The sequence below is a fragment of the Ceratosolen solmsi genome, unplaced genomic scaffold (genome assembly GCF_000503995.2).
Source record: "Ceratosolen solmsi marchali unplaced genomic scaffold, CerSol_1.0 scaffold45, whole genome shotgun sequence".
Taxonomy (NCBI): Eukaryota; Metazoa; Arthropoda; class Insecta; order Hymenoptera; family Agaonidae; genus Ceratosolen; species Ceratosolen solmsi.
Window position 1 is genome coordinate 1,453,737 of NW_011948436.1, and position 26,596 is coordinate 1,480,332.

Sequence of the window (26,596 nt, forward strand, 5' to 3'; positions counted from 1 at the left end):
CGGCCGCAGGTGGTGGTGAAGGTGGAGGTGGAGGAGGTGGAGGTAGAGGAGGTGGAGGTGGAGGAGGACGATGATGAAGTGGCGGTGGTGGTGGAGGTGGCGGTCGTGGTGGAGGAAGAGGAGTAGGCAGAGGCAGAAAAAAGAAAACGAAGAATGGACCTCGGAGTGTGCACGCGAGGATGACGATGATTATTTGCGTTCCCATAAAAATAACTGCTCCGTGATTTTGTCCACTCAATTTTACCTCCTTAGCGTTATTATACTCGCGGTCACTTCTTAGTAAGATTTGGAAAATGACGAATCCGCTTGATGATAAGTTTAGAGTATATTTTGCAACGTGTGCCGATTCATTGGCACTGATATTTCTTAAAATAATATGACATTCTCGAAAAGCTTTAATCTTTACGTTCGCGTGTTTTCCTTCGTGCACGTATATATCAGCATTTTTGCAGCTAAACGGAAGACCGGAGAAAGAGCGGGACGGAGAAAACGGAGGTTCATGCAATATTTTTATCGATAACGCCTTGCTTTATTTTATCTTGAGGTAATTTAAATGCGGTTGCGCAAATATATGTATGTGCACATAATGGTCGTTTTATAGAGATGACTACGTTTACAGGTCGATGGAAATTTTCTATTAAGAAATGAAATTCGGAAGTGGCTGTACGCTTAAAACTCAATTTCAAATGAAATTTTAAAGAAGAAAGAACAAAACAAAACAAAAAAAAATGCTAGATTTCTCGACACTTGAGATATTCGAACGTTCGTTCGTACTTTCATACAAATTTTATGGTAAATACGTTAGAATGAAGGAAAACAAATTTGCAATTACTTTCTTGTTGATTAAGCAGAATTTCTGATTTTCTTATCGTCTTGTTTCCATTCTTTTAGAAAAAAAATTGTCAACTTCTGGCTTACCTCCGTATTACCAATTTATGCAATTGCAAAGCTACAATATAATATTTCGCTCCACCAAAGCAGGAATAATAATTATATCGTGAAGTATAAGAAAGAGTCGAGCTTGCCAAATTGAAATATCGATGTAACTTTGTATTGAAGAAATGATGAAACGAATATAACCTAAATATAATATTTCAAAGTAGAATATAAAAATTGCAATTTATCGAGACACTGTTTTATCGATTGAACATTCAAGAATTTTATTTGCGTTCAAAAAAATATTTAGACATATGTAAAGTTTTACATAAATCGTCCGAAGAGTTTTTACAGTCGATAATTTTTTTAGCATTTTAGTATTTGCTTGGCTACCTGTATTCAAATTGTGCGTTAATCGACGTGTTCATATTAAATTAGAGTTAATTATTCAATGACCGATAAGTAAAGCTGCGCGCTGTGGTAAATATATGAAGTTTACATGGCTCGTAAGTGACTGTCGTATTAATTTCGTTTAGGCGATTTTGAATTTCACAGCCTTGCACTTCATTATACATACGGTAATCGCTGCAAAGCCAAACGGTAAAACGTATGTTCCTATAGTATTAAAAATAAAAAAAAAAAAAAAAAAAAAAATTACTGTGTCTAATATACTTCAAACAAAATATTGAATATTAAACTATACATATATAAAGATCATACCTTTCTTGTGAGTTATCATTTCTATCGATTTTGGAATGATTTAATCGTGACCATACAGTAGATACAGTTGATGCTAACTTGGGTCTATGTTGAACAACTTTAATAACACTTCCTTTTGGACCTTGAACTTCTTTTTCAGAAACACTACTATCACTACTAACATGAACGGATTCAGATGCTGAATCATCTCCAACTTCTATTTCCTCTATTTCCTCTTCTTCCTCTTCTTCATATTCTTCTTTACTATCACTTCCAGAATCATCAATAATTTCACCCTCTTCTTCCTCATTACCATCATTCTCTTGCTGTACAACCACTTCATGAACATCTTCATCTTCATCCTGCATTAATTAAAAAAATTAATAACTTTTTATTTAAATTGTAAGCGGGTAATGTATTCGTTTAAATCTACCTCGGTTAAATTAACATTAGTAAAGTTACTTTGAACTGCTTTAGGGTTTGTAACTACAACTTGAATTGCTTCGTGGTATACAGGTGGTAATCTTCTTTTTGCAGTTAATTTTCCTCGTAAATCATTATCCATTATTTTTCCACTATGATTTATCTTTTAAAAATTTTGTATAAATTTATGATTATTTATTTGAAATCAGAGGCGAAACTAACTTGAATAATTAAATATTTAATTTACAAACCATATTTCTAATTTTCCCTTTTCGTTTCTGAATTTTTTCTTCTTCGTCATCTGCATGCATTCGCATTCTTGGCATTTTACTTCTTTTACACCAATTTTCTTCTTCACTTGATGTTTCAGATTGGCTTTCATCGGAAAGTTCAATAATATTTGAATTCTCTTCTGGAAATTCTTTTTCATGGGTTTTAAAACCTAATCTTTCCTTTACATTAGAAACTGCTTCAGTAGTTGTTTTAGGTAAATAGTCATCCTCGACAAAATCAGTAACTCCCCAATTCTTAGAGAGAGAACCCCATGGATTTTTAGCAGCTATTCCATTTGTACTTGATTCTTCTTTCAATTTAGGTGAAGATTCTTTTAATTGTTTATAAACGCGTTTTCTAGATGAAGCTAATATTCCTCTTAAACCTATAATATTGTTTATATAATAGTATTGATATTGGATAATAATTTATTCAAATTCAAATTTCTGTTATATAAAGCTTTTTTTTATAAATAATAATACTTTATTTTATTTTAGTTCGTGTATGCATTATTAATATTATAATGTGGTCCCCGGAGAGTGCCGGTACGATAATCAGTCAGTAGTACTGTCTTGCGAGGAGCATCAGGCGGCACGTGAGTCCAGCGCGTCTAGTCCTCAACGGCAAGGACCTTCTTAGTTCGTCCGTTCGTTTGTTTCCGCCGATGACGTAGCTCGGCCGAGTTCTCGGAAAATCCACCGATGGCAAGCTCATTCGTCTCGCTCTTTCGTTCACGCTTGCGATGCTAAAAGGAAAGTAAGGAGCGAGAGGGGAGAGAAAGAGCGCAGCGGGACCGACGGCACCACCGCCACCGCCACCGACACCGTCATCGCCACCGCTACCGCCACCGCCACCACCACCACCACCGCCGTCGTTACCGCCACCACCACCACCACCACCACCCCCTCCCCCACCACCACCACCACCACCACCACCACCACCACCACCACCGTCACCGCCACCGCCACCGCCACCGCCACCTCCACCTCCACCTCCACCACCGTTGTCGCGGCCATGTTCGGCTCGGGACGTAGAAAGTTTCTCGATTGCTCGGCTATCGACGCGTCCCTCACCGCCGAGGACACCGTCCTCACGTGTTCACGCGGATACGATTTGTGCCGAGTGTAGTACCGAACAGTGCCCAACGAATGTTCCGGTTGTCGCGGACCGGATGTCCATGACCGGGAAGTCTGACGGAAGTTATCGCACTCGCGCCAAAGAGAGCACCAGGAGGTTGAAACGACCGATACCAGTTACCTCTATCTCGCGTAAGAGACGCTAATACACGCACACGGTTGTAAAAATATCACCGACTTGGATATCCTCCGCTAAATCTAGTCGCTATTTTTGCAGTATAATGTCTTTCTCACTCCAGTAATTCCCTTTTCAATAGAAAGTTTTAGTTCACGTAATCCTCTTTTCTCAATTCACAAAGAACGGTGAAATCGCTCGTGAGAAATCGAAAATTTCGTAGGAAAGTCTTTAATAATAAAGATAGAATAAAAAAACGAATATACCGTGATATATAAATAGTGTGCGTACGCGTGCGTTTGTGTGTACAGAGGAGAGATTAAGTGTGCATGTGAGAGAAAGAGAAAGAGAAAGAGAAAGAGAAAGAGAAAGAGAGAGAGAGAGGGAGAGAGAGAGAGAGACAGAAATAACAAAAAAAAATAAAATTCTAAAAGTAAGAAAGAAGCGTAATCTAGTAAATTGTTGAGAGTACTGCTAATTAAAGAAAAAAGTGTAATGTGTGTAATAATTATGTCCGAGGAGAAACCGGCTTTGTCACATTGTTTAACGGCTTTCTTATTTAAGCGGAGGTAAGTCCAAAGTTTTTAAACAAAACTAGAAATCTCCGACGATTCCCACATAATTTCCTTTCCTTCCTGCTTCCTTTCTTTCATTTTCTTTCCCATTTATATCATCACCGATCGCGTAACGTGTGATTAAGGTCAGATTAATATTTGAACTTGTAGTAGACAACTATGTTCTCAAGAATGTGAAAGAGAGAAAAAAAGTCGTGCATCGCTTGTGTCTGCATTTTACATATACGAGCTAAAAGAGCGCGTGTACATATATAACGAGAGCCTTGAGCTAATATTCGATTAAACTTTTTTCACCGACATTAAAATCGAACGTGGAAACAACAACTGCACAATGCGACAGGAATTTTAAAAGTACCAACATTCTAAAAAAAAAGAACAAAAAAAAGAACAAAAAAAAAAGAACAAAAAAAATAGAACAAAAAAAAAAATAGAACAAAAAAAAAAGAACAAAAAAAATAGAACAAAAAAAAAAATAGAACAAAAAAAAAAGAACAAAAAAAATAGAACAAAAAAAATGACTCTTTAGGAGATTTATAAATCTCTTTGACTTTTTTTTGCCGCTTTAATGAGATATCATAGTCAACCAACTTCTCGATCACAAAGGATACCAAAACACAGGATGCCGAATATATGAAATTATTTGGATAATAATAACGAGGAGATTTTGAGTGGCATCTTAGATAATGCATCATCTTGTAATAGCAATAGTAATTATCAACGGTTTATTTTATTTTCACAACTGTTTGGAAAAACCAATAATTGAATTTCGGTTTTATCTGCAAAATATTATCTTATCGCAGACATTTATTATTTTTAGACGATTTATCGTGATTTGTTTACATTTTAGGTTATTTAACAACGAATGTCATTTATGATTTTATCCAGATACACTATGAAGTTTTATGTGAAAGGTATAAATTTATAAGTTCGAGTGATCATAGATTCGACATTTACAAATTTTAATGATATATCCTTGATAAACTTGATTGCTTCGTCAAAGTTCGTATCTCGATTTTATTGATTTTTTGCCCATTTCTTCTCGTTCCTTCGTTCGTTGATAAAGTCAAGTCTCGTAGTGGGAATTAAAAACCAGTTGTCGTAAAGGCAAGAGTATATTAATTCTATTTAACCGAAGGATTGTACGCAAGTGCATTCAACATTAGTAACGATGCCCGAAATTTCTCCATTATGAAATATTTTTCGCAATGTTGATTACGCCATCGTCCAATCGAGCAAAAATTTCTGTTTCTTTGTAATTTGATGAGCGAGGCGATCTTAGAATAATAGAAAAAAAAATCCGATGTTACAAAAATGAAAACGAGGAACAATTTTGTATACAAAATTAAATTTAATATATATATATATATATATATATATATATTTTTATATGAGCAACGGTTTTTAAGCAATAACAATTCGAATATATTGTTTGCGCGTGATGCTTGAATGCCGATGAGAACAGACTCGTAACGATGGAGCGTTGCCCTAAAAACGCCGAAACTCCGAAGAAGAAAAAAAACCATCGCACAAAAAAGAGAAAATTAAAGATTACGCTTTTAGCTTTTGAACGCTTTCTTCAATTTACCGTTCTACTTATTTCCTAGTTCCGCAAAGCTTAGGACGAATTTTCATTTTCTTTATTTTTACCCGACAAGAGACACCTCATCTTTGAATTAAATTATATTTCAAATACAACGTTAATATGAAATATAGTTAAAATTATTTCAAATTATGAAGTTTTAAGCGCCATCGATATATAATTTACTATTGCAAGGGCATTTTGTTTTGAGAATTTAAATATAATTAAGCAAACTTGAGCAGACGTGATTTTATTCGATGATTTAATTGAATCTTGAAGCTAAAGACAAAAATAATCATAAAAATTACAAACAATTATTTATTATTATTACTTATTGTTATTATTATTATTCTTTAATTGCGATTATTTTTTTTCCAGAATACGGAATTCTTCGCTCGGTGCTTCACGGTTTCGAACATAATTTCATTCTGCATTTGTCGGGTCTTGCATGCTACTCTATAATAGCCATACTAGATTCCAACCGTTACTGTTAAAAAACCGTTGCCTCTATATAAATATTAGGCAAAGATTTTTATTTTAACACTTCCCGATATTCGTTCTTGTTCGTTCGGCTGTTCCCAGCTATTGCAGTAGCTGTAAAACAGAAAAATAAAAAATGTTACGCAAGATATTTAATCCTTGTATTAATAAAAATTATTATGGCGTTTGAACAATTGTTCCCATCGTAATAATACAGTACGGTTAATCGAGCGAGCGTAAGCGCGCCACTACAAATCTGTCGATATGTGTATTATTAATTCAAATCGTTAAGTCCGCTGGTAGTTAATTGATTTCTTGGATTAATTCGATGCACCGGCCTCATCGCACAAAACATAGTTACGTGAAAATTTTTAATCAGATTGGATTTCAAAGTAATTGGATGAATAAAGTTACCGAGACTTCGTCGATCTAGCCGCCGATATTTGCCGCAGTGTTATAATTATAAATTCTCCGATTTAACTTACCTCATACATAGATAAATAAATAGAAAGATAGATTGTGTGGGTGTGCGTGCGTGCGTGCGTGCGTGCGTGCGTGCGCGTGTGTGTGCGTGCGACTAAATCTATAAATTCGCAGTGCAATTAAAATCTTATTGATAATTTTTAAATAATAAATTGCAATTGCTTTAATTATATTAATTTTCATTGTGTCAACGATGAACAAATTTGTTCCACACATTTTATCGAGATCGATCGAGACCGATGATCGAGTCCAGTTTATTTTTCAAGCAAAAAATAAAATTCGTAAAGTGTCAACCTGCGCGTGGAAGAAAGAAGAGTGGTTGAATGACGTCTATCGACGATAAGTGTCCTAAGCGCACGAATGAAAGTAGCCGTGGCCATTCGGCCCGAATCGCCGTTGCGAGGTGGCGATGAATCGTCGTCGCCGGCGGATTATAATTAGTTTTCGAGTACTCGGGCCGCGCGTTAAATTCAGCCCGCATCGCAAACTGTACTTTCGCACCTGCGAAAACTCCGCGAGCCAATGCCGGGGCTTTAAAAAGCGGGGAAAACATCGGGCCGCGTCGGTCGGAGGATCGTCACTCGAAAAACGGGCGCCCCATCCAAGGATACGCCTTGGCCCGTAACGCTCGTAAGAATCGATGGGGCCTCTCTTCGTTTCATTTCGCGCACCGCTGCTCCACATTGAGCTCCGAAAGTGGGTCTCGGTGCGTCCAATGAATACGTGTGCCGGCACTCGTCGAAATCATGACAGTTTATTTTTCAGTCTCAAAAATATATCAAACTTTTGTCAAAAGCATCGACAATTTGTCCAAATAAATCCCGTAAATGAGCCGTGGAAGCCAATCTAACGAATCACTGAACGAGAGGAAAATAACGGAAAAAAAATAGGAGAACGTGAAAGCGCCGAGGGAAAGGCGGACTGACCGTCCCGTCGAGTCCTTATTCTATATACTCCAGTCGCCCACGCACATTTGAATTACATAAGTGCACGATAAATGCGGGCGGGCATCTATTCCCATGCGCTCTGCTGCCACTCGTGTGATTCCGTCAATGTCATCGCAATTAATCCTCAATTAATCGCGCCGTCGATACGCATTGCATAAGCGGCGCAATTGCATAATTGTCGTTTGCTAGTGCGCGCAGCAGTCCCTTCTATCCCCCCCCCCCCAAGCTCTCGTTCTTTTCTTAGGCCTGCACCCAGTCCCTACCGTTCCCGCTTTTTTTTCATCTCTCGAACGCGTCTTTCGTGAACTGGATGTTGTTGATGCCGCCACGTTAAATAGAAAAGAAACGAACAAAAATGCGTCCCCATGGCGCCATAGTGAATCGATCGCAATGGCCTTCTTCTAATAATTCGTGCGCAAGGGGAAAACAAGGGGGGATGGCGACGATAACGACGAGAAGAAGCGGCTGGTGGTGGGTCGTCTACTAGGCGACTGTCCGTTAAAACGTCGCCGTCGCGTCTGGAGCACATTAAGCTGCCGGTACGTCCTGCCCGAGCAGGTGCCGTTACGATGATACATACAGAGAGAGAGAGAGAGAGAGAGAGAAGAGAAAAAGAGTGCATCTCGATGCTCTCTCTCTCTCTCTCTCTCTCTCTCTGTCTGTGCGTCGTGTGTGTATGCGCGCACGATTGTACAAAGCGCGAAATTATCGATTGTCGCAGAGTGAGGGAGATGGAGCGAGGCGGCCGGTGGCGGTAGCGCGAGTCAGCTGACGGAGCGAGAAACAAGAGCCAACAGCTGATCCGTGTTGTACGTCGCCCAGCGACGCGCCACTGCACTGCGTCTCTTCTCACTCGCTCACTCGCTACGCGCATCTTTCGCTTCTTCTTCATCTTCGCTCTTTCTTGCTACGACTTGCGGCTCTTACGGCATCGTAGAGCCAATATGCGTGAGCAGCATCCCCGTTGTCAATTAGCGCTTCATCCTCCTCGCGCTATGATAAGCGGTATCTTTGTTTACGGCTATCCAGCGATTCATTGACTCATTTATCAGGGTATTCGTTACTCTGTGATGCGCGCGCGCTAAACAAGAGAGGGGAAATAAGGCGAATGAGACAAAACGTCTAGTCAGGCATCGGGAGCAACTATCGACGCATTATTAAAAATAGAGTTGGTCGTCGAGAGTCGTAACTAGTAACTCGCAGCTGAATTTATTGACCCTGATGCCGATGCTCGAAAGCGCGACTTCTCGTCTTCTTATTTTTACACTTTCGTTGGCTTGCATGAAAAACAAAAGCAACGAAGAACGGATGGCGAATGCGAAGAGCGAGAGGGCGGCGGGAGGAAAGGACGAAGCGAGAAGCAGCACCGCAGTCTTATTCGACTGGGATCGTCGATTAGTCGCGGAAAGTTTTGCCGTCGGTGGACTGCACCACTAGCGTCATTATTTCGTAAATCGTGGTCTTGTCGTTGTTATGTTGTTGCTGTTGTCGTTGTCGTCGTCGTCGTCGTCGTTGTTGTTGTTGTTGTTGTTGTTGTTGTTGTTGTTGTTGTTATTGGTCGGGCTCCCTTTGTCGGTTGTACGTGCCACTCATATCGCATCCACCTTCTCCTCCCTATCTTGTTCACTCTCTTTACCTTCGGGGACTCCTTGCGGACCCTGAGATATATCATGGACATGCCTAACATGCGCGTCTCCGTTATTATCACCCATCCGACTTCATCAGCGGCGAAACATCGCGCGTGATCGATAGTAGGGCCGCGACCGCGAGACTGTGTACCTTCTGTCACTGCTGATATCGAAGGACGCGCGAGCGCAACGGAATTTCGAATATTATTCCCGTCGTTAGATTGACGCGCGGACGTGCGTTACGTCACCCAGTGGCTTAGGAGCTCCGCTGAGGATCGATGCGCTACCTCCATCGGCACTTCCCCCCGCTGCCATCCTGTCCTGCGTCACCACCGCTAGCCTCCCTTATTCGTAGCGTTTGCCATCCTTGTTTTCATCTGTAAACCTGTTTTACACTAGATACGAGAAGCGCAATCGGCATTATAATCCATGTGGGCTATGCTAGATAGCAGCACTTGAGCGCCCGATAGGAGACCGGGACCGAGGTGTTAATTGGGGTTCTGAGAGAACGAGAGAGCGAGAGGGATTTAACGAGGGAATCGTGGAGGGAATTTTGAAGCTCGGCATGCTTCGTTCGCCGGCGCGCGGGGTCGTCGCCATATTGGGATCGTCATCAGCGCCAACGACACCGGTCCACCACGCCACATCCGGTACCTCCGGCAATAGCGCCGCGCACTCGCGACTCTCTCTACTCGACACATGTCATCGGAAAATACGATTCTTCAGTGAACTTGTCGCGTGAGTCTACATTTTTTAATAACATCACAATAATTCAATTATTCCAAAAGAATTTAAGAGAAAAAAAATATGTTGATTTGCCGTTTTTACTTTCGCTGCGCTTTTACTTCAGCTGGGATTCTCGTCTTCTTTTCGTCATTTACGCGGGAACGTATCCACATATTCAAACCTGTTGTATACTATTTATCCTAATGGATGACAAAGCGAACTTTTGACGCTTGTCAAAATATTATTGACTCCACGATATGAACAATGAGAAATTGACCATTCATACTATGAGTACATTTAATAACGGGAAAAGTATAGCCAGAGTCCCAGTTTGATTAATTAGTTATTAGCCTCTTTGATTTGGCAACGGGGCAAACGAGATTAGTTGAGATAATAAGAGAGAGAGAGAGAGAGAGAGAGAGAGAGAGAACGTGAGAGTGAGAGGGCGGGAATGGGAGAGAGAAAGTGTGCAGACGTGTGTGTAAACGAGAGAGAGAGAGAGAGAGAGAGAGTGAGAAAGTGAATGATTGAGTGAGTAAGTGAACGAGCGAGTGAACGAGTAATCAGGGAAAGGATTCTCGTGGCCTCTACGTAGCGCACGCTTAGACAAATGTTTGCTCAGCGAGCTTTTACTTTACGTTTTCGCGAACGTCGTGGAGCCGGTGATGTTCTAGCAGCAGCAGCAGCAGCAGCAGCAGCGGCGGCGGCGACGGCTCAGGCTCCGGCTCCGACGACTCTAATCGGCCTTCGATGCGTTTGCGTCGCTCGCTTAAAGGCGTGGCCACCCTCGACCTTGATTGTCCCCGTACTGGCGAGCAGTCGAGGGGAAATTGGCGCCCACAGCCCCGGGGAAGGGCACCGATGTTCCCTCGACCGGAGGCCCACAGCTTTGTTATTTTTTTTTCTTCCGCTAGCTAATGGAACTTCGAGGGGATGAACTTAAATGGGGGAGTGCAAAAATGGGCTGAGTAGAAAGGAATGGAGCAGCACGAGCACGTAATGAGTTTCTGTGTGTGTTCGGCTTTCAGAAAAGCCCGACGAAAGGAAAAGGATGCGGGAACAACGGAAGATCCAAAGCTCTATCTAGAGGAAGCGGCTCTCGAGAGGCAGCTTCCCGACGTTGACCTGAGAGTATTAGTCGATCTACCTCCGGGTCTCGATTACAACGAGTGGTTGGCCTCGCACACTCTGGCACTCTTCGACCATATCAATCTCGTTTACGGCACTATCTCCGAGTTCTGCACCCCCACTGGATGTCCCGACATGACTGGACCGGGCTTAAGGTATTACTCAACAAGTGCATCGTTATGGGCGAGTTTACTTTGTGCTGTGGTGTCCTTTTGATACTCTCCACACCAGGACACTATTGATTCGTTTTTTCTTTTCTTTCCCGCCCTCTGTTGCCTCCTGGCATTTTAAATTTCAACGTAAATTGGACAAATCGTTCGGTTGCTTCATTATTAACTCGAATATTACCTGTTACCTTAAACACAATGTAAAATCATATTGATTAATTTGAAAAGGCTAACTAATTGGCTTGTGTGAATATTCATCGTTTGCACTCCGCTAACTATGACAAAATCCTAAAAATACAGCCTTCCAATTAGAAATATTTTATATTTACTTTAATTACAATTAAATAACGTCAAGTTTTTCATAAATTATTGTTATTTTCAATTATAAATATTGCGTAATTACGGGGGAAAAAAATTAAAAAACGTAAGCGTGTCGTTCACAAATGAAAAAAATATTTATCAGCCTTTTTTTGCTACGCTTTTCGCAGTTATTCAACTGTCATTATTGCAAATTAACACGATCGTTCAAGCTTCCGTGTTACTACAACCAATCGAGAGACGTTATAAATGCATCGAATTTCTATGATCTAATATTATTATGCTATAGACATTATTATAGTTAAAAACGCCTTGAAAAAAAAAAAGGAACGATTGATTTAACGATATTCATACGTGGAATAATGAAATCAATGTACATATGTTATATTTATGCATTAAGTACACTTTAATTTATATACATGTTTATACACGCACGAATGAGTTATAATATCTAAAAATAGCATTGCTCAGAGAAAAATAATTAACTAGAGTGTAGGCTTGTTGTTCAACGTATATAGTACAATAATGCTAACTGAAAGTGGCAAAAATTGTCTTCGTAATTTGTAAATATTTTCAAAATATGTTACAAAAGCATGTTACATAATAGAAATTTTATATAAAATTTATGAAAAATCATTATTTCTTTCCTATTAGAATGGCGATACGAGATATCGAACGAATATAAACAAAATATACATTTTTCTTTGTTCTTTCAAATTAATTCGACTTTCCTTTTGTTAATTACAGAACGTATTTATGGTTTGACGAAAAAGGTAAGAAGACTAGGGTGGCGGCACCGCAGTATATAGATTATGTGATGACCTTTACTCAGCGGACTGTCAGCGATGAAACTATATTTCCTACAAAATACGGTAAATATTTCGAGCGAATAATTAATTCTGGAATATTAATTACTATAAAATTTAAGTTCATTTGAAGTTTAATAAGCATTTTACTCGGGACATTTATTTTAAAATATGATGCTTCAATAACTATCACAGTTTCTTGATAATAAGTCTGTTTTTCATTCTATAAAATTCTCAGTTAAAAATGTCATAATCGTATAAATTTTTTTTTTAATGCTTTTAATTAATTAAATAAATTTAATTTATAACTCATTAAAATTTTTTCACAATTTAATCTTATGTTTAAAGTCTTAAGTTTATGGAAAAAATTTAATAAAACTTCGTAGGTTACACAAGTCTTACTTTATTTTTAAAGTATTTGATAGGCAGATATGTGTAAATAATTGGCTTTGATTTAAAAGATAATTTAATTTGTAAGTAACCTAATTATACATATTCTCTATAAGTAAGTTAGGTCATTTAAAAGCATTAAAATAATATTGTGCTAGTTATTTTAATAAAGGAATGAAAAGAAATTTAATAATAATAATATTTTACGAATTAAAGTTATAAAATTATTTTTATTATAATTTGTAATATGTCTATTGATTCGTGCAATAATAAACTCGAATCAAGTGAATAATTCTAATACTCAAATTTATCTATTATTAACATTAAATTCTTATAATTTTATTATTCATTAAAATTATTATAAATTATATAATAACTTTATATGAAAATATTTGAAGAAAATCTTTTTAATCAAATTAATCATTATCTTCGTATATTTAATATTACTAATTTTTTTTATAATACAATAATTACACAAAACCATTTTTTTGTCTATTTAAGAAATATATAATAATTCTTATTTATACGCATTAAGTCATTTACCTTTAAAATAAACAGAAATTGCATTTATTCATGTTTTATAATACATTAATGTACCGGATTTACTTTTAGGATTATATTGAAATGTTGATTTTCCATTAGGCTTCTTTAAAATTTTGATTTTGATTTATTTTATAATGCTTATTTAATATCTTATAATAATGTAAAAAAGTTTGTTATTTAATGATTAAAGTTTTTATTATTATTATTATTATTATTATTATTATTATTATTATTATATAATAATTTTATAACGAATTCTATCTGTATAGCAAGGTCTGTAAACTATTTATAAACTATATAATAGTAAATAAGAGAGCATACATTTATGGCTTTAAATAATAAATTTATTTGTGAATATCAAATTCACTCATATATTTTTTAATTATAATAATTAAGTAATTCATTTTACTGGGTTAAGATTATGAAATTTTATAAAGAATACTTGAAAATGAATTTTCTTTATGTATGCTATCGATTCATTTATTGTGATATTAAAAATCTAAAGACGACAAAAGGCCCGCAATTAAATTATAAAAATGTTTGAGGAGTAAAATTGTATAATATAGTTTAAAAGTATAATAGTATAAAAATGTATGATAATTGAAGGAATTATTATGCAGAATAAAATTTTATTTCCTTTTTGATAAATATTTATAAGTTTACGTACTATAAATGCAGTAAAAAAAATATATTCCTCGAATATAATTAGTAATACAATGTAGTATCTTAATAATAATTGATTAAAATGATTGTAATATTTGGCTTGGCAGCAAACGAATTTCCCAGTTCGTTTGAGTCAATAGTGCGTAAAATCCTGCGGCTACTTTACCACGTCGTGGCACACATATATCACTGCCACTTCCGGGAGGTGGCACTTTTGGGGTTACATATACACCTCAATTGTGTTTTCGCCCACCTTACGCTTCTTAATCAGCGCTTTAATCTTATCGATACTAAGGAAACTGAAATCCTTGGTGACTTAGAAGCTGCACTTTTAGGTACGAATTTTAGTTTCTTTATATATATATATATATATTTGTTTTGAAAATCAGTCTTGTCAAATAAAACTTCGTATGTTTGTTAAAATTATTGCAGGTGATTCAGCATCCGGAACTTCACAAACGTCAGGCGCCTCGGAAGTTTCAACAACATCGAGCACCTAAAATTTTTAAAACTGAGAGTAAGGCCAAAGGCTCCAGTTCCTTGAGATTAGATCATCATGATATGCCTTTGTCTCTCTGTTACTCTGTTGTCTAATTGATGCTGAAGAAATTACTTCATCAAGGCTACTGCGCACTGCGAAACGCATGACGGTAGAAAAAGGAAAGCATCCTTCTACATACAGAAAGGAATATAACAATTAAATTAAAAAAAAAAAAAAAAAAAAAAAAAAAATCAGAAAAGAGGACAGTAAAATACTAGTAGTACCTGTAAATAGAAAATTATATGAAAGAAATGTATGATGTAATTAGGTTCCTTCGTTTGCTGTTTGTGAGATTGTACATAATTTATGGCTCGAAACGCTGAAGCGAAGAGACAAGAATCAATGAATTATAAGTTAATCCCTGTGAGTGGTGAGTAAGAAACGTGTGAGTGAAAATTCAATTGAAATGATATAAAATGATTTGTTCTGTATAAAAGGAAAAACAAAGCGCGAAATGATGATAATATTGTAAAGTTATAATGAAAAACAAATATATACCTGGTGTTAAATTATTTTCTAATTTATTATTTTAGCATTAAATATTATCTATTAGTCCTTATAATTTCTTAATTATTTTTAGATTATTGTCATGTATTAGAATTACTTTTGTAATTATGAGTTATTTCAATTAATTTAAAAGATCCGATTAGCGTTGCAATTTCTTTTATAAAAAAACCAAATGTTGTTGCCAGAGGCTCGCAACAATCTCGTATTGAAGTTGCTGTATTATAAAGTAAAATGAGAATTGGCTGTATAAGAGCATTGAAAGTTATAGACAGTAGAGGTTTTATAAAATAGTCTGCTATTAGTTGGATTACACCAATAGTTAAAGGCCTTACAAAACTAAAAAGTATAAATCGTAAAGATTGCAAAATGCTTGTTGTAAGAATGGAAGCTATTAAATGAAAAAGGCCAAATATTTCAGCCAATATTCTAGTGATTTTTAAATTTGTTTTTTCAGCAACCTTTTCTGTTTTCAAAATCGGTGCTATGTCAGTAGTGTGATAGTATCTGAAGTAAAAAGTAACAAATTAGTAATATTTTTTACAAATTGATTTAACATTTGAATTAAAAATTTTAAAATTAATACGCAGAATTCCCATGATCGAAATAATAAATTTCAATTTTCTCTGCAACATCATTTCCTGATTCCGAATTGGACTTATGCTTAATGGGATTTTCTACTACATTTTTTAATCCGCTGCTTCTTTTAGGATGTATACCTTCTAATATCTCACAACATGTTAAAGGCTACATTAATTATTTTTCAATAATAAATAAAAAACATTTTTAATGATTTACTATTTTATTATTAAAATTTCATCACCTTTTCATTATGATAATTTTTTCCGTTTTTTGCCCTGACATCATATAATTTTTTCATATCTTTTTTCTTTCCAAAACTTTGTCGAGGCCATTTGTAATTAAAATGTTGCCATTTATTTTTGGTGTTTTCTAAAATCAAATCCAAATGATACAACCAATAATTCGTTTTAATTTATATAGAACATTTACCATTTTCTATTGATTTTTCAATATATTCTCCATGTCTATATAAACAGTATTTTATTGTACATGGTATTATATTTTAATGAAAATATTTCCAAAAAATTATACAATAACTTACAGTTGAGCTTGTTCACAAAAACATGAAGAGAGATGATTTGTATCAAAGTTTATCATCGAACAAGGAATAAATTTCATACCAAAAGCATGTTGATGACAAATACACTCTTAAATTAAAATTATATTACAAAAGAAACTTTATATGTTTATAAACATCGATTATAATTATAGATTTACTTTGAATTTTATTGAGGTTAACATTAGTACTATTTATTTCTGAAGATTTTTTTGTATGATTATCATCAATTTGTAATGAAGATAAATTTAAGCTCTCCAAGGTATCAGATGATACACTTTTTTCAGTTCCCATTACAAATAAGTAATGATGCAAATAGATGTAAATAAAATATAAATTCAAATGGCAACTTGAAATATAAAATTATATAACTGAATATCCTGAAATAATTCATTTAATAACCTATGAAATTAAAAAATGACAAATGACATTCATTAAAAATGTTAATTGAATAATTTTAATGACTATTATTTTTCAAGGTATAAAATAATATGCGACAAGTTTAATTTAATATAATTATTTTATGTAACAGCTTGATAAGGTGTCATTAATATAATTCAGTAAATAGTATAAAATTGGTTTGGACAACATAGAAAAATGTGTTAATCTTTAAATTCTTATTAATATATAATATTTCAATGTAAGTATATATTTTTATTAAATATTAGAAGTTTGAAAACAGTCTTTATTACTACATCGCATGTTCTTGTATACTTTATAAGGCCTACAAACTATAATAGAATAATTAAAATACAACAGTAGGTTGTTCAACATAACTACAATTTTGTATATTTATCAATCGGAATTGATTGTAATATTTTATTTTTTGTTAGAATTAAAAATATTTTAATAAAATTATTTTGAGTATTAATAATATTATAATAAATCAGTATTTTTATGTAACTACTTGAGCAAGTATATAGTAATTAGAGTTTCGAAGAATCACAGTTAAACACCAAAACATGATCACTCGATTTGGTGTATTTTCTTTTTATAAAAAAAGTTCCAAAGATAATGCAGCACATTTAGTTTTATGCAAATACATAAAAAACATTATCTAACATTAATAGAATCATCTGACAGATGTAACACTTAAGTTTGTATACTAGTTGAGAAATTAAATTTAATCACGATGTTCATTTATTCAGTCATAAAATCACGATTGAAAATAGATATTGACGAAGAATAAAACATATTTCATTTAAACTTGATATTTGTTTAAAAATTTGTTTATAAAGCATAATTATAATTAATCATATATGAATGAGACATATTATTGCTAAAATGTAGGTTCCTTAATCGCAACTTTGGAATGTTCAGTTTCTTAATCTTCATTAAATTTTAATTATTTTTCTTAGTCTCTTAGAACAAAATATATTATTTTAATCAGAAATTTTTATCTTTTATTTTAATGAATATTTTTCAGTATTTCACATATCTATTCGAACAAAATAAATAATCCAAATATTTGTGTACATTTTTACTTTGTACAAATATATCATGTATATTCTACAGAAACAATATTTTACTAATTAAATTGTAATGATACTTTTCGAAATTAGAGAAATTAAGAGTATAAATTTTGTACAAAACCATATATTATTCAATTTAAATTTGAACGTGTAAATATCTTCTTTAAATACAATTTAATTTGTATTTAAAGTACACTTAATCTTTAAAGTATGGAAAGTTTTTTTACATTTAAAATTAAGAGAGATGAATTCTTTAATAATACTAATACTAATATATTACTATTATTATTACTACTGCTACTAGCACTATTGCTACTACTACTACTACTACTACTACTACTACTACTACTACTAATAATAATAATAATAATAATTATGGTAATGATGGTGACAAAAAAGTAGGAATAGCAATCATAATTACAATAATATAGGGTAGATACAATTATGAATGATCAAGTCGATAATTTTTTAAATTTATTATTTACTATAAAATAAATATTGATTATCTACAAGTCTTAAATTAATAGTAAATAATTAGTTTATTTCATTACAATTAGAAAACTGATAACACATTGAATAAGAAATGTGTTTTATCTGTCTCGAAAAATAATAAAATATATTTATAGATATTATTTCGCGTGTCATTTAGTGGTGTTTCATTAATTCAGTCATTTATCAATGATCTACCCTATAAAACCATCGACAATAAACCCTTTGAAGCACAATGCTGTGTTTGTAATATGACATAAGATTATTAAACAATATCTCTGTACTTCTGTTTCTTCGATATTTAGAATATTCTGAGGCTAGTAAATCCGAATTTATGATTCGAACTATAAAAACTATAAGTTTATTATTTTATATTATTAACGAGCATACGAAAATGAAGCGAACAAAAATGAATGCGAAAAGCGAATTTCTGCTTAAAAGGGTTGTTCACACACAGACACACACACGCGCGCGCGCGCGCGCACGCACGCACGCAAACGCACAAAATATATGAATAACGTATTCAAAAAATCTGTTAATGCATATTTAAATATGTTGCAAAATTCTGTGATGGCACAATATGTTATCGTATTCACGTTTCAAGTCACGTTATATGATGATATTTTCAGCATCTACTCTGTTTTCGCATGTCAGTAATTGATGACTAGATTTCTCTGAGACTATTGATCTCGATTTTCGTTGTCCAAGGTACACTTATTTTTTAATGTTTTGGTTTTAAGCTTTCCGTGTTCTTGTCAGCAAAATAAATCACTAGAATCGCAACTTTGGCGCTGTTTAATGACAAATTAGACATACTGATACTCTTTTTGTGAAAGTAATGGCAATTTTTCAACACTTTGCTTTAAATCATAACTGTGTAACCAGTCCGTACTAGGTTTGGCTTTTAAGCCACATAAGCTACAGTCACAAAAGTCAGCTGCATTTTGTAAGGCGCCTCTATGGAAAGGGTTTCCTTTGCTAAAATGCTTATAACGTCCAGCATTTATGCGCTCATTTGTTGTCATACCAAGTATAATAATCTAAAGTAATAAGCTTATTAGACAGAATGTAACATAGTATGTGTAAAAATATATATTAGCTATTGTATTGGTATAGAGGATCAAATATTAAATGAATTATATATCAAGAAAAATATTGAAATATATATTATTTCTTGATATGAATATTTTGAATATGCAAACACACGCGCGCGTACGCACGCACGCACGCATACAAACACAGACGTAATGAAATATTTTAACACTATGAAATTATTTCTTTGTATCGACACAGACTGACCTGATAGCATTGACAGGTGAGGAGTGTTCCTACCCAAAATAAGTGTAGAGCGGTGTTAGTTGTTATCCACATAATCCATGCATCACAGGTCGCAGCTGCTACTAAATAATTATCGGCTGTATGGCTGTCTGTAAGATTTGTCCAGCACTCAAATTGCCAATATTGGACAATAGCGGTTAAAATTACAACACAAAGAGCCAGAAGAGATGTTAAGAATCCAAGAAAGTATTTATGATTACGGGCGCCTGCAATTATAATATTTTTACATAAGTGAATAAAGATCTTTAAGCTTGCAAAACTATTGTGGCAAACTATTAAAACTAACCAATGCAATTGTTTACCCATGGGCAATGATGATCGTATCGGGCGACACAAGCATCACATATTGAACAATGTTTTGATCGTATTGGCTTTCGCACTAAACAAGTGTGACAAAACAATTGAGGCTCAAAGCCACCATTTTCTGCTAATTCTACTATACACTTTATATACAATAAAAAGTTTCAATTAGAAAATGTTTTTAGTACATTTGACTTTATTTTTTTATTATAATTATATTAAAATTATAATCTTACATTGAGTTTATCCTCGTGAGAGGCTTTAATTACACCTGGATCTCCACGCCAAGATTGTAAAAAGCATATCCAAAGAGGAACTGAACCACCAACTACTAAAAGCCAAAGATACCACGCCGCATGTAGTCCGAGCCAAAAGACCCAAGTTATATATATCCACATCTAATAAAGAATGTAAATTAAATTAAAATTGATAATTTATTTAATAATTTTAAAACACTAGACGTGAGAATAAACTTAATGTAAATAATAACACAAGGGCTATTATAATTAAAAATTTATGGTATCTGAATCTTAATAAGAAATCATTAGATAAAATATAAAAATTGTTTCGATATTTGATAAATAATCTGATAACAAACCTTAGTAGCTAAATAAATTGACATTGGTAGAACATAATAGAGTCTCTCATCATAAATGTAGTTACTTGCAGTATGAATTGCAATGTAGAGAGCAACAAAGGCAACCAATTTAATAAAGTAATCTAGGTCACTTTGGAATATCATTCCAATTGCATAAAATATTATAAAAGGAGTGCTTATCATGCAGTACCATCGTATTCTCTGATAGAAAATGATAAAATTGATTTTTTAAATGTGTATTGTGACTAACGTTACATGCTTCTTCAATTTACCTTATCTCTACACCAAACTTTTGTACGTCCTTGCTTTTGTCTTATTTCATGACTAAATTTATGCCCTAACCATGCTGCACCAATATGCGGTCCTAATAACATCATTGGTGTTTCATTTTTAAAATTAGGAACATCTAGAGACGCTCCATAATGTACTAAAGTTCTGATCGCTGTATCATTTTTGGCTATAATCGCCCAATGTAGAGCAGTATTACCGTACAAATTATCTGTCAAACTGTGCGAAGCTCCTAGAGTAAGTAGTAATCTTGTTGGATCTAGACTGTGAAAATATGCGAAGCTTAAAAAAAAAATGATTACACTTAATTTTACAGTTCAGTTATTAATTGCTAGATTGATGACTTTGTTAACGATGAATGCTTCTTGTATGAGAAAGCAAGCTTGCAATGACAGAATACGGATAACTTAAAATCCAATCATTTATCAATAGATGACACATTTAAAAAGTCTTATTTTATATGGACAACAATCTGTAAACGTACTTTTTTTTATTTACCTATTAATTTTGTAAGCACTCCACATTAATGGTGTCATGGCACTTCTATCTTGCATACTTGGATTTACCCCCTTTGCGACTAGATAGGCAACAACGGCTGTGTGTCCAAATTGAGCTGCGGAATGTATACATGAAGAACCTTCGCAATCTCGCAATGTAGGATCTGCTCCAGATCTCATTAGAATTACAACAGTTGCTAAATGACCTTGCCTGAAAAAAAGTTAAAAATCTCACACACGATATTTATTTTTCAAATAATACAATTTTATTTTAATGTGTAATAACTGACCTGGTAGCCCAATGTAACGGAGTCGATGCTAATTCTCCACCAATCGCATTAACAATGGCTCCTTTTGCAATTAAATACTTAACAATTTCCCTTCGATTATTTATTGCAGCCCAATGTAATAATGTAACTGTTTCAGCATCCAGTTGATTGACATCTGCACCTGCTTCTACCAATTCAGTAACTCTTTCCAGTGCTCCATACTATAATAAGAATTTTTGTTATTTGCATAAAATCTGATGAGAAAATAGCGTCTATCAAAATCAGAGGACATACCTGCGTAGCTCTGACAATATCAAAGGAACTGCAATCTTGTGTTACTGCGTGAGTCGGTTCTGGATTTTGTACAGAAGGATCGGGCTGAGGTTCCCCGTCACCTTCACCTTGACAGGCAGTTTGCATTTGCAGAGCATACATGCTACTTAAAGAATAAACGTGTTTATTATTACTATTAAAACATTGAATAAAAGTTGATATCTTTTCGAATAATCGATGATTTACTTTGAAAATGATAATTCATTACCTGATTAGTATAAATGTTTGACCCAGTGTATATACATCGACATGTCAACAGACTTTAACCCTCCTTCTCACTCTCGTTTCTTCAATTATTTAAAAATAATCAAGATCTATGTAACAGCGTAGCCTCCTTCGCGCTGAAATCGTTATAAAAAGATTAAATTGAGCAAAAGTGAAGGTGGGGCTGTGATGCCGGTACGGCCGAACCACTATTGTACGGGCTTGAGTAATAAAGCTAACCTCAATTCGTCGGGGACCGTTGGGACTTGTCTCTGTTTGTCTAAAACTGTTTATAAAACTCGTATGCAAAGTAAAGAATGAAGCACTCAAAAATTAGAGTACGTTCCTTCGTACGATAGTACAGGTGACTCCGCGTCCTCCATTTCCGTCTAAATGTCGCGCGAGCCTGACTCTGGCCTATCGAATTTTCAGATCGTAAAAGGAAAGGTGGGGCGGCGCGCGTCTCGATTAGGATTTTCCTCGCCTGATTCCAATCTCTATATACGTGTAAATATATGAATTTATGAATTTATGATTACATATGCATATATATATATATATATAAGGTTGATAAGCGTAAATGATACGCTCCTTACAGTTGTAGCGGGACCCCAATGTTCGACTTGCGCAGTAAGAAGATGTTAGAAGGGACAATGCTGCCCGACGTTTTGGTGTGTGATCAATGGGCCGTTGTCGCGATCCTTGATCGTCGCGCCTTTCGCGGATTACACGAGGACGTTTACCAATTATCTCTTTCAATGATGCAGAGGGCACATTACCGGGGTTCCCCGTGAGTCGACAAGGTCATTGCGTACGCGCCGCCGCTACGTCTTCTGCTATGCTCCGGATGGTAATCAAGATCAGGAGTTCTGCAGCTGGTGCTTAATTACGGACTTATTTAGTTTTATGGTTGAATGCTGTGGTGTGTTTCGAGTTGCTATTGGAATAGATTGCCTTTGGAATTTGGCCCCCGAATGGATCAACCTTGCGTCCAGGCTCTGGAGAGTGGCAGCACTGAGGTTCCAAATTTCATTGACATGCGCGGGGCATTTATGCTTGCATCTTCGCATCATCGGACCTGGGATTTTACCTCCATATTGGAAACGTACACCTGGAGAAATTGCTGACGAAAAATATGACCTTGTCATTGTGTTAACATTATACCAGCGTTACATTATGCCATGGCACCTAGAGATTATAAGGATATTAATTAAAAGGATATATAGGATAATAATTAAAAGGATATGTAAGCGACTGTATTGACGAAATTGAGATTTAGTTTATTATCACAGTTTATTTCACTTGTTTTTATATTACAATTAAATTCTCAATAATATAAATCATAAGATTATCATCGATCTAGTCTTACCGTCGTCGACGTCGTCATTATCATCATCATCAATTTCATCATTATCTTCTTTATTTTTGTCATCATCATCATCATCATCATCATCATCATCATCATCATCATCATCATCATTATTACTACTAACATAATTAAAGATTTATAAAAATATTAAATTTATATAATATCAAAAATGATTAGAAAATTTTTCAAAACGATTTCTCTAGAATGATGCTTTTCATCATTTTTACTCACTTGCTTCTTTAAATAATTCATATTGAATAAATATAGGAATTGATGAAAATGCTTTCATATGTATATACTTGGTGCGAATCTAGATGCATACGATGAGTGTACACAATGCAATGCAGTACGGTGCATTAGTGCTAGGAAAGGCAGGATTTTAAATGTAAGGCAACACTTACAATTCTATTTATTCTAAAATTGAAAATTTTCAAATGACATTATTTTCATTGTATTTGAAGTGTGGCGGCGAATTCATCCATTTTCCTAATAGGGTTTGAATTATTGCAGCAGCTATAGAACTCGGAGATCCGTCGTTATTGGGAATTTTCCTTCAGGTAGCATTATCCCTTTGAAATATCAAATAAGTTTGTCAGATGTCAACACGTTGAAAGCTTTACGATACTCTCCACACACATAATCTATTTTATATTTTTACACGACAAAGTAAACTTTAATCACAATTATTATTTTTTTTTTTTTTAATGTTTCGTGTATTTTATGATTATGTTTTTAATGAATTTTTATTTGAATTCGGGTCACGTATAAATTATTATAGAATACACTCAATAACAAAATGAATTTTTTTCATTATAATATAGTTTGCGTAATAAAATTGTTTGAAATTTTTAGAAGTAATCATTTTTACAGATTCAAGAATTTTATAATTTTCAGTATATAGAGTTTTGATTGTGGAATTGTAGAACAAATGTTTTACATATTTATTTCGAATTGATAATTCAGATTTACTTTATATTTCATCTGTTTGTTCGATTATTCAGTTAAATAAACGTGTCATGAGAGTATAGTTTTCTTTGAATAAATGTCTTCGATTATTGAAACATTTTATTATTAAATTATAAATTATAAGCCAAGATTTTATGCATTTCACTCAACAATACAGGAATTTAGACTTATTCGACTATAATTATTAATTAATAAGAGATTTATCAATTGTTAGGAAATAATATTTATAAAAGAAATTTATAATAAATTCTATAGATTTTTTCTTCAAATACTATACTGCTTAATATATCGATTGATTATATTATTTTTCATGATGACATTGAATAATACACTAGTTTCATTACTATTTCAATTCATGTTTTATAAAAGAAAAATGTTAACAGTACATAATTAATAGGAATTTATAGAGTAAGTACATTATTTAATTCAGATTATTATTTTATATTTAATTTTCATATAAATTTTAATGTTTTTTGCCGACATCTATTGCATTTTACTAAGATACATACTTTTCGCTGTATCTGGTGTATATTCATGGGCATAGTCGTGGTAAGTTAAAGTAAATCGAATGTGTGTGTCATATGTCCATTATCATTTTGTCAGATTTTTAAAGACTCGTAGCGGTTGGTTATGTACGATATTACTTGACACACAGTTATAGACTAAAACGAGATGTTCTCTTTCGATTATAAAACAATGCGAGAGAGAAAGTGTTAAATGCTAATGGTCGGTATGGAAGACTTCGTTTGTGAATTTGTTTTCTACGTTACCATATTTCGGTTCACAATTCATTTAGTTGAACGTGGGCTCTATGTGTGCCTCTGGCCATCTGACAACAAAACATCTTTGATACAATGATGGATGCAAGAGAAAAACTTCATGGGGATTCAAGGACAAATGAAACGAAGCCGACACGTCTACTAACTATTTTTTGCTTTTGATTTTATTTTTTGCTTTGTTTTTATGTCATTTAGAAATAAATCAAAGTCATCGAATTTTTTACTCATATATTAACAAATTGATCAATATACAAATCTCATGAAAAAGCAACTTTATTTATCATCAGTTACCATCAATACGATAATTTATCACTATTTTGTTAATTATTTACTTATTGTAACGCTAAGAAATTAAGCATAATAATATAAACAATATAGAAATTAGAATTATCTTTGTAATATCCTTGATTTTACATGAGAATGGATTTATCTCATAGTGGAATAAAAAAAAATAATAATAAAGCTAAAGATAGTGTTATTTTCTACAAGCATAGAGGATAAATTGATGCTACAAGAACTGCGATGACGCTTGAAATGAACAGCGAAAATAAAATTAAGTCCCCGTGGATTTTTGGTTTTTTGGTTTGCAGCATGTAAAGGTATGTATGTATCATTATACACGATAGGTAGGTGGTGCATCGCAAGTTGGAGTCGACCACGTGCATGCCGATGAGGCCAGATCCTCTAATCAGGATACAGTGAAAATGCGTCGGCTGGTGTCGCATTCAAACGGAAATAAAAAGAAATGGACATTCATTCGTCGTATATTTATCGTAATATTCATCTGAGCGGGAATGAAAGTATTTGAAAATAAGGTGCCGTGATCCATTGCCTGTTCCGCTTCTCTCTAATTTTCAAATCGCAATAATTCAATCAATTTTTGCTGGATTTTCCCTCACAACTTTTTCCCCTAAAGATACTGAAAATGTTAAAAGGCTGTCCAAGTAAGACGGCCAGTTCTGTACTAAAAGTTTTAAGATGCTGTCGGGAGAAACTTAAAAAAAAAATAAAACATACCTTGTAAAAAGTGAAAAATCTTATTTAGATATTCGTTCTTAAATTTCATTCGCTTGAGGAACAAAAATTTGGAAATCCATTGGGTTGTGCACTATGGCAATAGTACTTAAAAGAGAACTATCAACGGCGACGAGCGAGGATCATTTTTATAGGCAGGATTTCGGGTGAAATTAATTAATGCCATCTGAGCGCAAGTGCCTATAAGATTCATTAATGCGAAAACAAGGGCAGAAATCGAAGCGCGAAGAGTGCAAAAGCGCCGGAGGAAAATGATATAAGATTGTGATAAGAGATTAGCGTGTGAAGAGGAGCGAGGTAATAAAGAGGTCGCAGCTGAAGCGGATATGAAACAAGAAGAAATCAAAAGCACGAAAAACGAAAAACGAAAAACAAAAAACAAAAAACAAAAAAAAACAAAATATGTCCCGAGAAACGTCGAACTTAGCGTATTAGCCTCAACGTAAAAGGCTATTATCATCGTTTGAGTGTGATTTAAGCGCGACCCCCCCCCCCCACCAAGCCTTCAGCCCTCCCAATCC

The 26,596-nt window shown here is 34.2% G+C and overlaps 4 protein-coding genes across 7 annotated transcripts in view; 1 reads left to right on the forward strand and 3 right to left on the reverse strand.

The window, feature by feature from the left end:
* The window catches only part of Mob2 (MOB kinase activator 2), a 16,141-nt gene extending 1,454 nt beyond the window's left edge, over positions 1–14,687 (forward strand). The window contains exons 2-6 of the mRNA XM_011503152.1: positions 9,614–9,952; positions 10,969–11,223; positions 12,301–12,425; positions 14,063–14,290; positions 14,388–14,687. Of these exons, the coding sequence (XP_011501454.1) occupies positions 9,780–9,952; positions 10,969–11,223; positions 12,301–12,425; positions 14,063–14,290; positions 14,388–14,455 (849 nt within the window). The 5' untranslated portion in view covers positions 9,614–9,779 and the 3' untranslated portion in view covers positions 14,456–14,687. The remainder of the gene's footprint in view (positions 1–9,613; positions 9,953–10,968; positions 11,224–12,300; positions 12,426–14,062; positions 14,291–14,387) is intronic.
* Positions 1,554–2,663, reverse strand: LOC105365144 (ESF1 homolog; the record flags this gene model as incomplete). The annotated part of the gene is made up of 3 exons (XM_011503239.1): positions 1,554–1,937; positions 2,009–2,161; positions 2,250–2,663. Coding segments are annotated over 3 exons (936 nt in total), but the record flags the coding sequence as incomplete, so codon positions are not given.
* Positions 14,688–15,083: 396 nt separating the features above from the next.
* On the reverse strand, positions 15,084–16,475 carry LOC105365145 (uncharacterized). Its single transcript, XM_011503240.1, has 6 exons — positions 16,300–16,475; positions 16,124–16,229; positions 16,012–16,046; positions 15,824–15,951; positions 15,587–15,747; positions 15,084–15,507 (listed from the first exon to the last, which is right to left on the reverse strand). The coding sequence occupies exons 1-6, from the start codon at positions 16,430–16,432 to the stop codon at positions 15,084–15,086; spliced, it is 987 nt and encodes a 328-aa protein (XP_011501542.1). The 5' UTR covers positions 16,433–16,475.
* A 2,125-nt stretch (positions 16,476–18,600) lies between these two features.
* On the reverse strand, positions 18,601–23,002 carry Hip14 (palmitoyltransferase Hip14). 4 transcript variants are annotated; one of them, XM_011503155.1, is made up of 11 exons: positions 22,523–23,002; positions 21,931–22,063; positions 21,684–21,825; positions 21,411–21,610; positions 21,122–21,331; positions 20,608–20,905; positions 20,336–20,536; positions 19,974–20,135; positions 19,724–19,880; positions 19,399–19,643; positions 18,601–19,139 (listed from the first exon to the last, which is right to left on the reverse strand). In XM_011503155.1, the coding sequence occupies exons 3-11, from the start codon at positions 21,822–21,824 to the stop codon at positions 18,906–18,908; spliced, it is 1,848 nt and encodes a 615-aa protein (XP_011501457.1). In that variant the 5' UTR covers position 21,825; positions 21,931–22,063; positions 22,523–23,002; the 3' UTR covers positions 18,601–18,905. The 4 variants fall into 4 exon arrangements, with proteins under 4 accessions (XP_011501457.1, XP_011501455.1, XP_011501458.1 ...); XM_011503153.1 differs by lacking the exon at positions 22,523–23,002 and adding an exon at positions 22,167–22,417; XM_011503156.1 differs by lacking the exon at positions 22,523–23,002 and adding an exon at positions 22,167–22,417 and having other exon boundaries at positions 21,684–21,828.
* Positions 23,003–26,596: the final 3,594 nt, after the last annotated feature.